This window comes from Liolophura sinensis, chromosome 7 (assembly GCF_032854445.1).
Source record: "Liolophura sinensis isolate JHLJ2023 chromosome 7, CUHK_Ljap_v2, whole genome shotgun sequence".
NCBI classification, from domain to species: domain Eukaryota; kingdom Metazoa; phylum Mollusca; class Polyplacophora; order Chitonida; family Chitonidae; genus Liolophura; species Liolophura sinensis.
In genome coordinates this window covers 51,024,381-51,036,374 of record NC_088301.1, presented here as the reverse complement: position 1 = coordinate 51,036,374, position 11,994 = coordinate 51,024,381, and the positions used below count along the sequence as shown (strand labels likewise).

At 37.1% G+C, this 11,994-nt stretch overlaps 1 protein-coding gene across 1 annotated transcript; it reads right to left on the bottom strand.

Moving 5' to 3' along the window:
* Positions 1 to 681: 681 nt before the first annotated feature.
* On the bottom strand, positions 682 to 9,621 carry LOC135471313 (DNA/RNA-binding protein KIN17-like). Its single transcript, XM_064750494.1, has 10 exons — positions 9,518 to 9,621; positions 8,480 to 8,626; positions 6,490 to 6,584; positions 5,667 to 5,833; positions 4,133 to 4,412; positions 3,227 to 3,434; positions 2,840 to 2,962; positions 2,520 to 2,619; positions 1,858 to 1,958; positions 682 to 1,284 (listed from the first exon to the last, which is right to left on the bottom strand). Exons 2-10 carry the CDS (start codon positions 8,597 to 8,599, stop codon positions 1,216 to 1,218), a joined length of 1,263 nt encoding a protein of 420 aa, XP_064606564.1. The 5' UTR covers positions 8,600 to 8,626; positions 9,518 to 9,621; the 3' UTR covers positions 682 to 1,215.
* Between the last annotated feature and the right edge of the window lie 2,373 nt (positions 9,622 to 11,994).

The window sequence follows — 11,994 nt, the reverse complement described above, 5'->3', positions numbered from 1 at the left end:
TAGGGAAACGATATTTCCCATCATTTCTCACAAACTGTATCCCCTTTTACCAGTGATTGATCTTCTTATTGGCCATGAACGCCATATGCAAGAATCCTTGGCTTATACGCCAGCAGTCAGTGTCTTGGTGAAAGGGAATCAGAGTGGAGGAGGAGACAACTCGCCTTTGGCTGTCCTCACATACGCATTTATGCATTTGTGGTTTTACGTCGTACTTAAAAAGTTTCAGACGACGAATATGTCTCGGCGAAAGGTTAGCGTTGTTCAACAAATGTCATGTAAAACCACTTATAAGAAGTAATGCAAGCGCTGCTGACCGTCTGTCAGCAAGGCCAAGAACACTATGAACTCTTCAAAATACATGTACAATATTAGAGACTTGTCATCCACTTATTGAAACTGTGCCAGTGTCAATGTAAAGTCTCGGGTAAAAGTAATTCTCGTGTACAGGTAAGACTCATAAATTGTACAAAAATTCGTTGAATTATGTGGGAGAACTGAAGGTTCCAATGCTTTAAACATTTAACGCGCAGGTACTATGTAATGTTTTCATACTACATGTAATAAGTTCGAGGACAGATCAAAAAGTTCTTATAGTGTGTTTCTGCCCAGTAAAGCAGAAAGTCTTGTACTGAAATCCTGGTTTACAAAACACAAGGGCACATAAACAGACGTGCAGGCCATTGTATATTTTCAAAATGGTTACATCACAATTGGTATTAAAAATTTTATTATAATAAATGATGGCATATACATACTATGGACAAGAGCTTCTAAAACATAATGATTGATTTTGTATGAACAAATTTAAAGGGATGGGCATTCAAAGTATGTCATATGCACATGTCCTACAGCTCCCACTTCAACAATTGACCAGCATGAAATTCTGTGGCTCTTGAATACCAGGAAGAGCATATTTTCAAAACAGTTTTTTTAAATGTTCATTTACCATTTAACCTGAGTCAAGAACCATGTCATTTCAACTATGTTACATAGAGACCTGATAACTGCAGTATTTATTTCTTTAATTAATTGTCGTTTAACGAAATAGTGACAATTTTTCACTTAACAAGAGAACCCTTGGTAAACCACTGACCACTGGCAAGTTACTGACAAAGTTTACCACAGTATCTACATGTGTATACAATTTAGAGCCAGATGATGTTTCATTGAGAAATTATTTATTGTACAATGCATTCCAAGATGAGGCTAATGTCACGTTACATGAAGTTTGCTGATATCTTCATACTGGATATTTTCAAGTACCCTGCCTTTCAGTGGCCCCTGAAACAGTCAAAAAAATCCGGTTTTACAAATTACAGGATCATGAGCAGGATACTATTGATTGTGTATATACACACATGCATTACAAGCCTGAGAACAGTTGCTGGACATTGTTTTAAACAACACTCTGGAGATAATGGTGGGAGCCATACATATTTTCAATTTTACATAATACTGTACGAAGATTACTTGGGTCATGTTCAATATAATGTAACACCAACAAAATGGGTCTTACCACTTTCTCCAAAAGGGTGTTTTAAAAAATGCCGGGCATCTAGTTTCAGGTGTGAATTAGCCAATGTTGATATAATTAAACAACAACAGTGGTGTTATTCACAACATAAGTTTCACCTCTCTAATATATTACATGTATATCACCTCTGCTGAATGCTATAATATTGTTACAGCTTGTTACATAGTCCCATGAGTAGTGACAGTGGAGGAATCTAGAATTTCTCTGCCCAAGGCCGGGATTGAACCTGCACCTCTTGTGCCAGTGCAATGGAGTCACATTTCATTGTTGCTGAATGTCGTACTCAAGACATTATGAAATATAAATTATTTAATACTCACTGAACTGAGCGTGACTGTACAGCTGAACTTCTGCTCATTAATTTCAGTTAGCTTGGCTTCCTGTCCCCTGTAAGCTCCATTCACAATCATTACACCTTTTCCTGTTTACAGAAAAGAGTGAGTGAGTGAGCGAGGAGTTTTAAAGAAAATAATAATGACAAAAAACATGTATAATATGTAGTTTAACATGCTTTGACATTTGTACAGGAACTCACAGTTATATATGTAACACTCGTGTCTACATGTATGTTAGTTTCTAGTTTTAATGGAAACGAGGAGACGGCCAGTAATATGGTGGGTGAAAACTGGGCATAGCCATGGGGAACCCATGACCTTCTGCAGGAACCTGGCAGACCTTAGCACACAGAGGAAATCAATGATAATATGCCATGATGACATGATGATGTGACAAATGTTATAACAAACAAAATAAACACATCTTCACACCACAACATATTCTCAGTGATCATTTTCCATCTGCACTATATATATTTATTCAATATCATATTTGTATTCATTTGAGAAAGGACCTTGCATTATGACTTAATGCTCAGTAACAATAAGTTTACTTGGCGAATGATCTCGCTCAGCAGTTTGTTTTTATAATTTTAAACCTAACCCACATCTTTATATCTCAATAGCAATTGAAACCGATATCATACCCAAAGCTGGAATGACTGTTTCCACATGTGTTTGATCGACTTTTAAGACTTTTTCACTGTCCAGCATCTTCACTGTGGCTGTAAACAGATCCTTTACCTCCTGAAAGTGACATCCATTTTAGTGTTAATCAATCAGTTAAAATCCCCCTACCTCACAGACAGATTAATCGATTTGTTAATATAAACTGTATAAATAGTGACAGCGGAGGAATAAACCAAACCCCTGTCCAACAACGAGGTTGAACCAGAACCTTGTGTACATGTATTTATGCACGTGCTTACACCAACAATTTTTAAACTTTTCCAGGAAGAATACTTACTAACACAACAGCTTTTTTCTTGTGGTAGCGTTCACCTAATTTCTTGGTAATCAATTTTACCACTATCCCTTTATGAAGCCAGTAATCTTTTCTGTTCATTTTTTCTTTCTTTTTTTCTTCCATCTGAAATATTTATCAAAAATACATGAACATAATTAGAAATAAATACACCAAACCTTGAATATATTACAACAACAATACTGGATTATTTTTGTGGTAAGGCTGTGATCTACCCTTGACAGTGTAGAGTTAATATTCCCTTGCATGTGAAAGAGCTCTTGGTATAGACACATATTTGAAACAAAGTTTATACTCAGAGGAAATGTATTTTGACACCTTCAATTAAGTCATCATTATCAAAAATTTTCCTGAAATTAAATAACATACTTCTCTAATTTCATCCAGCGCTGACTTTCGTTTTTGCCCAGCCATCCCAGGTCCTGGTTTTGGCTTAGCAGGTGGTGCCTCCTCCATGTCTGCCCACCTACTAACTCGTGCCTTGGAAACATCTTTGGTACTTTCAGCCTTCATGTCATCTGAAGAGCTTGGCTTCTCTTTCTTCACAGTCAGAGTGGATGTACTGGAAACGTCAGTCCTGGAGACAGACAGAACAACACATGTAATACGAAGAGAGTCTCTAAATCACTATATACATGTACAAGACACCACCTGGAAAACTGATACTGTCCCTGCATCAACTGTCGTTTGTCAGTTGGAAAGGTTAACACAGAGATGCACAGGGCTGCCAGCTCAAGTCATTTGGAGATTACAGATTCATTGAAGAGTGAATATCACAGTTTAGTACATTACATGCAACAGGGCTGAACTGAGCTGGCAGTGTAAATCATGGAGTTACAATGATACAAAGTGATGCAGTAAGGCTAAATAAAATAAATATACATTTATGTGCAAGTATATTCATCTCTAAGGTACTGCTTTATTGTTATACAGATGTAGATTATGTCTTTTGATATAACTTTTTATATGCTTTGCTTTTAATGTCAAATTCAATAACATTTCACTTCAGTTGTTTAGTCTAGTGGACAGAGGCCTAAGAAAAGTATTTTTTCTCTGTAAAAACAGTCCACAAAAATATAAATAATAAAAATACTGACCACAGTTCAGAATGATGTTTCAGCTTATGCATTTCTGTACTTGTATGGTACATGTAAGTCCACTTAGAGGAAAGAGCAATCATCAGCACCTGGATTTGTGTGATTACACGTTACAAATGTCTGCTTTAAACATGAACTAAATTGTCATCAGACTGATGAGAGTGAAAGTTCAACTCACTTTACTGCTGGAATTTCTTTCTTACTAAGCGCAAGGCTAAAAGTGACTTTATCCTCATCATTCTCTCTCTGAAGCTCTGTAAATTCGGTAACTGGTTTTTCTCTCTCTTGAGCAGCTGCCTTCTCTATCTGTTTCTGAATAAATCTGGATGTTCTCTCCTCATCATCCATTTCCATTTTCTCCTTTGCTGCAGATGCTTCCATTTTCCTAATTGTCTCCGGATCACGATCTATGTACTGCACGAACCAACCCTTTTCTGTTTCATCCACAATACACTTTCCTGAAATCAAACAGAAAGGCAGTGACTTAAATGTATGTACATGTCATACTCAAAAACCAAAAAAGTTATTTAATTAATCGCTGCTTAATGCCTCTCTGAAGAATTTTTCACTTATACAATTTGTGTCGATTTTATGGGTGGAGGAAACTAGTGCTTGGGCAATACACCTTGGGTATATCATTGACAAACTCTGATACCTTTGATGTACGGCATGCCATATTTACAGTAATAGACAATTAGTTATTAATGAAGGTTAAATTGGGTAAATTGCCGAACGAGTACCAGGCCCCTCAAATAATGAAAAGTAGGGGTGGGGGGTGGGGGGTTATTACTGATCTGTTTATATGATTGGTGTTTTTTATGCTGTATTAAAGAACATTTCATTTAAGTGATGACAGTCAGCATTATGACGGGAGGAAACTGGGCAGAGCTCCGTGAAAACCCATGGCCATCCGCAGGTTGCTGGAAGGCCTTCCCACGAACGACCAGAGAGGATGCCGCTATGAGCTGGATTTCAACTCGCACAACTGCACTGGCATGACTGGTGAGAGGCTGCTGGGTCATTATGCTGTCCTAGTACGCTCACCACTAGGCCATGGAGGCCCCTATGAGTGATGAAAAGGCAAGTATCTTAACCACTCTCCCATGGCCTGCTCTTGAAAAACTGAAGAACTTTCCAAATTTTTTACACATTTGAAGTTAAAATTAACACATGTCAACAAATGCTATAGTTATTGGCAGATAACTGATTGACATTTGAAAACTTAGATTTTGAAGCAGAGCATTGACAATGGATCATCTTCCTTGTGTCACGGTGCATTACATCTTTGCAAAACCTTTGCTCAATACATGCAATACATTTTGAGATACAATCCCTAACATTTATCGTAACATTGCTTCTGATACATAATACACTAAGCCATGAATTCTGATGAATTAGAGTCAAAATTATTCAGTTTCCATTACAATAGGGCTAGCACCATAGAAATCTGTCTTCCTATGTACAGTGTATTATTTATTTTGTTTATTTGATTGGTGTTTTACGCTGTACTCAAGAATATTTCACTTATACAATGACAGCCAGCATTATGGTGGGATGAAACCGGGCAGAGCCCGTGGGAAACCCATGACCATCCGCAGGTTGCTGGAAGACCTTCCCAATTACTGTACAATGTATTAAGTATACATGCTTACAACAATAATACAAACTGAAAACCATGAGTTGTTTGTGACATGATGCAGTGCTATTGTTACCTTCTCGTCCTAGGCACTTGACAAAATCTGTCAAAGTTTCCCATTTTGTAGAGTTCATGTGAACATGGTCCTTGTGGCTGATATAATCTTGATAGACAATGTTTGCATGGATTCGTTTAGTGCCACATCTTCTCCTCAAGACTTCCAAATAATCATCTTCAAATTCCCTAAAATATTGAAAAATATTAAGTTTCTATAAATCTGTCCATACAGGACATGAAAATAGAACATTTTTACTTATTTAATTGCTATTTAATATATTTCATTCCCAGCCCAAGAATATTTCACTCATATGAATTGCTGGAGAAATCCAGAATCCAAGGATAAACCTACTGACTTAAAGCTGCCAATCAGAACCAACCATGAACCTTGGCTTCTGATTCTTGTATGTTAAACTTATACTGAGTGACAAGTGTAAGTGTGACACAAAGTGTGAAACAGATATATCATATATCAGGCTAACAAACTAATTCAGACAACTAAACATGCAAAACTTATGCATGGATCCAACTGATTTTCCAACTTGATCTGAGTGGCCAAAAATGAATTGGAAGGAGCAATCATCAAATATCAGACAACATTTGAAGAAATTATTGCATGGACACCATCAATAAAATCATTATATATGCAAAACTAATAATTTGATGCACAAAACTTTTTATCAAAATCAGACAATATTTGGTACAGTTTATTTTGCCCATAAATGAGAACATGACAGACTGACAGAGACAAGGAACCAATTGAGTAACATTTGCTTTTGTGGAAGCATATGATAACATTATTAATATCAAAATACATATAAATTCACTCTATGTCCACTTACTTTGAAAAGTCTTCTATGTATTGGTCTGGGTTTTCAGCAAACAACAGGAGTTGTCTCTGATGAGACTCTGAAGTCATGTGACACTTAAATCCATTCTGGAAAGAAAGCAAGGAAATCTTACTTAGTATTTGATTTATATGTACTTGATTGTTGTTCAATGCCAAACTCAAGAATTCTTCACTTTATATACCATGGCAGATAGTTTTATGGGTGGAAGAAACCAGTGTGCCAGGGTATGCGACCAGTCTGCAGCAAGATACTAGCAAACTTTCCCAAACATTGGAAGTGATCTTTAGCAAATTTCACACTTCAAACAGACATATATGTGTATGTCATCAACTGCTTTTTGTCACTATAAATGCCTGACTAACACAGATTGCAGTGCATTGCAGTGATCTCCATAAACACCTTTAACTAAACAGTGCATCAAAAGCAAGTTCCCCACCCCAAACTGTGTTTGACATTTACCAAGAAATTTGCTCAACTGTTGTGAAATTATGCACTAATCAGTGAGTCAACACACTGTAGCAAGGATTACCTTGTAGATACATATGTGCTCCATGAGCAAGCACATTATCTGTTGGATTTAAAAATTCTTGCAAACAGATTCAAGAATGGCAATGGATTTCTTCTTACAGATGACAATGCTCATGCCAGAGTGATAAATGTCCTCTTTGAACATGAAGGCATTGAGCACATGCAATAGCCCGTTAATTCCCAGGATCTCAATCCCATTGAACATATGTGGGACCAGTTAAAGCAAGCGATGTATGGTCGTGTCACGGTGGTGTCTGATCTTGATGATGTTAGACATCTGCTTCAGCAGGAGTGGTTAGTCGTTCCTCAAAATTGGATCACACGTCCCATTACCACATTGTGAGCTCAATGCCTCAGTGTGATACAAAAGCATACTGGTTATACCAGATTTTAACATTATCTGCTCATACAGGGAGTCAAAATTATCTTTGAAATGTTTGTAAAATTTTCAAAATCTGACGGATAATGCGTTTGCGCATGCTCATTGGATCACATCTGTATCTACAGGATAATCCTTGCTACAGTGTGTTGACCTGATTACTGAGATGCTGCACATGCAAAATACCACAACGACTGCACAAATATCATGGTAAATGTCAAACACTGTTTTGCGGGAAAATTACTTTTGATACACTATTTATTTGGTGACATTTGGCTCCCCACCACAAGTAGATTTAATGTCATAAAATAATTTTTTATCAGAAATATACTATTTTAAAAGCACTTGGAAAATAGTCCAAACCACAACATATAATTTCTCAGCTGCTCACACCAAAAAACTTCACACAATTTTGTTGTGTTCTGAAAAGGTTCAGGGCTCTGTTAGATTCTCCATACCCGGTACGTTTCTTTGTCAATTGTGGAATTCAAGAATTTTTCACTTGTACAACAGCAGTGACACTTATATGTGGAGGAAGCTTGGCTGCCTGGGGTAAACCACTGCCCTTCATCAGACACCTGACCAACTTCCTGACGTAAACATGCAGAAGTACATGTAGTCAGATCTGAATTTGAGCCTAGCCCCTCAGACCTTTGGGAAGGATTGGTTGCACAAGACCACAGTTTTCCATATGCAGATGCAGGATGACTTTATCATGTTGTGTAATCGCGGATGAAAGTGTTTACTCGAAGATTTTTAATAATACACATTAATACACAAAAAGCAAATGATTCTGCTCCAGCAGTAGGACATAACTGTATCTCAAATTTAGCATTTTTAACTGACATATTTTGCCTGATTCTGATTGATTAATCCACTTTATAGGGCCGCTTAAGAGTTTTTTTTATGCTATTTGATTAATTTCTAATCACAAAAAGGTTAGTGTTGGCATCACAAGTATAATTTTAAGGCCATTACATGCTTCTGAAAGTGCATCTTTACACAAAACTATACATACTGCATGTGAAATACAGTATGTTGGAAAAATAATTATTTAGAAAATAAATACCTTACCTCATCTCTACACTGTTTCTGACACATCTGACAATACCACCGTAACTTCTGGAGGCCTTTGGCTTTGATTCTGTTAGCTATGGCCTTAGGGGTCAGGAATCCTGCCTTTTCTTTGCCCATCTTTTGATTTTTCTTGCTTGTTGCTTACTGGAAAAAAAATATTTATTTCTTTATTTGTTTTATTTGATTGCTGTTTTACGTCACACTCAAGAATATATCACTCATGTGACGATGGCAATTAATATGGTGGGTGGAAACGGGGAGTCTGGGGAATCCACGACCATCCGTAGACTGCTAGGCATCCTTCTCATGTACAGCTAGAAAGGCAGCCAGCATTGGCTGGCTTTGAAGTCACAGTGACTGCATTGGTAAGACATTGGTAAGAGTCATTGTGCTGCATAATCATGCTAAGCCCCAGATGATCTGAAAATTTTTCAAAAAAATATCTATACAGGACAAGTTGAACATTAAGTGACGTTTGTGTACTTCACTCAACACAATAAACCATCTAGATGGATCCTTTCTAATCCTGAGTATTCTCAGAATACTGGACTGAGCTATATAATAGTATATGGAACATCCAAAATTTTAGAAATCGCCACAAAATAAAACAATGTTTTTGAAATTCCACAAAACCAGCTCTCTAAGGCACCTTGATCATATTTGTTGAGGGAAATCTTTACGTAATTTCTTTAGCTGTAGGCCTACGCTGCCATAAACTATACTGATTTTAAAAAATTGAAAAATGCGATGGTGTGACGCAGAAGGACATGTCACAGATTTGTCCTGGCACATAAATAGGCCAATCTTTGTTCAGTACATTCGCAGTTTTAACGCATTATTTTGAGCCTTTCGTTCGCACTTTCATTCCTCTACTATGTTTTGTATAAATAATAAATCGAGATATGTTATTGAATGTTGTTGTTGTTGTTGTTGTTGTAAAGGTGTCACTGGAAGTATTTGCTCACAGGACTTTCTGTTATTTCTTTAGTTTCATGACTACCGTGCGTGGTTATTACATTCTACCAAAAGACATACCTCTGTATCTGTCCAGCATATCACTCCATCACCACGGTAAGATCTTGAGTTGATCAGCGCACGGTTAAAAACAGCATAAAAAAACGTGAATAAGACGACGGAAAACACTCAGCAGAAGGGAGACAACCCACGATTGCAAACCACGATATCCGAGAGAAACCGCTACACACACGGTGACTCAACGTTCACAAGCAATTAAACATGGCTTAGATAGCTTTTATTTTTGATGTGATGTCATACATAATGATGATAATACCAACAAATGTTTTTATTGGACGTCTCTGGTCAAAATACTCTCATGTAATCACATTTAACAAACAATAACATGAACAGTTTTCTCTCCGACTACGCTGGCCCGTTGAGTTCGCATTGACTGGAAACATTTATAAACCAAACAAAATAGGTGGTCAAAATAATCATGGGCCTGTAGGCCTTGACGTCATGATCTTCACTGTAAGAAGTGTGCCTACCAGTCGGATGTTAAACACAAAAACTGTCCTACATCAAAATATATGCAGGCCTACGTGTTTGAAGAACACGAAAACATACCAGAAATTCATCTTTCATCATTTTTGTTAATAAATTATTAAATTATCCCATTAACTCTCTTTAAACAAAATGTTGTCCTATATATACAAAGTGTATAAAATGTCTTGACGTTTTTTTTTTGTTTTGTTTTTTTTTTTGTTTTGTTTTTGTTTTGTTTTTTTTTAACTTATTAGAATGATGATTAGAATTGCATTATGATATATTGCTATTTTATTAGGGGGGATCGGCTACGTGGCCGAGGCTGCTATCGTGCTAGCGCAGAGCAATATAATATAAAGACCTACAGCGACGACAGTATGGTAGCTTTCAAGTGGTCACACTTAACCCTGGTCACAGGGATGTTAATTGTAATTTATTGACGTCACTGGTCCAGAAATACTCCAAATGCAGTGTTGTCATCACATTTAGCACACAATCACATTAAAACAATGCAAAGAGACCAGGCCTGGCGGATGCTTAGTCCACCAGTAGAATCCATTTAACACAAAATCACATTAAATGCGGTCGCTGTGAGTTGAAGTCCAGCTTATGCTGGCTTCCTCTGCTGCCGTACACTGGATGTCTACCACGAAACTGCGGATGGTCGTGGGTTCCCACAGGGCTCTGCAGGGCTTCCTCTCACTATAATGTATCGTATGAGTGAAATATTTTTGAGTAGGCCTACGACGTAAAACACTGATCAATTAAATCAATAATACATATTTTGTTGGGAAAGGCATACCCAACAGGCCTACCTTTTCCTCACAAAGGAGACGACATCCAATTCACTGACTATTTATGCGAATATATAATGTGTTTAATATGAAAGAAGGAGATTGAAAAGAAAATGTCCAGAGAAATTGGTATGGTCACTAAGCCTATAGATACTGACGCGAAAACACTTTTTCTTTCTTTGTGATATTACAAATGAGAGAAGAAGCAGGAGCCGAATCCACAAATCTATTTCTGATATTGTTCAAAATTTGAAATTGAACTTTACGAGACTCATCTCTGAGTTCTATAAGCTTGACAACCTCAGAAATGTTATCCTAAGACGAATAATATACGCACACATAACTCGGAAGAGGGGTTTAAACCTACCTAAACGACCACAGCCATTTTGTTCTGACAAGCGCGGTAGGCCTATCATTCTATGGATCAACTTTTAAACTGAGAACGTTAGAGAAACTGCAAAAACGATGTCGCTAACTAATACATAACAGATGTTCGCTTGACTTCAAGCCTTGACAGGTTATTCAATTAAACAGCTTCACTCCAAGTTTTTTTAACTTTTACAATGAGTAATTTTCTCTCGTAACTAAATATGTGCAAAGCGTCTAGGGGCTGTATTTTCATCGTGTTGAATTAGATCGCGAGATGCAATCTGTAATCAAAGCCCAACTGAGATACATATTTTGTTATCGACAACTTATATTCTAGCATGATACATGATTTGAATATTGATTTCACTCATACCTTGGGTCTTTCCAACATCAATGAAAACCGTGAACTGCTTCTCTTTGCATGGTACTGTCGTGTTTTCGTTCTTTATGTACTTTCTTAGTTTTTTTGGTGATTTGTGTTATTCGTCGTTTTGGGAATTGGCCTTGCAGTTATTGATCTAGAACGCCCTCATTAGTTGACGGCTAATATACGAATGTCTGTTTCTAGGCATAGATTCAGCGGAAACAATTGTGTTCTCAGGTTTTAGAGCCTGCTGGATCCAATGTCGAACTTGCAACAAGGAGCCATATTACATGCACTCGTCGTCATATGACTGAAAAATTGATAAGTGCGACGTTAAACCCTAAGCACTCACTTACTTTCAGGTTATATAAATAACTCGCCGCTTATAATGGTTAAAACTGAGGGCGCTGTCGATTCTCTCAACGTTAACCATTTGCTTATTTTGAACTTCGATAGACCAAGCATGCGTCATCATAAAAACA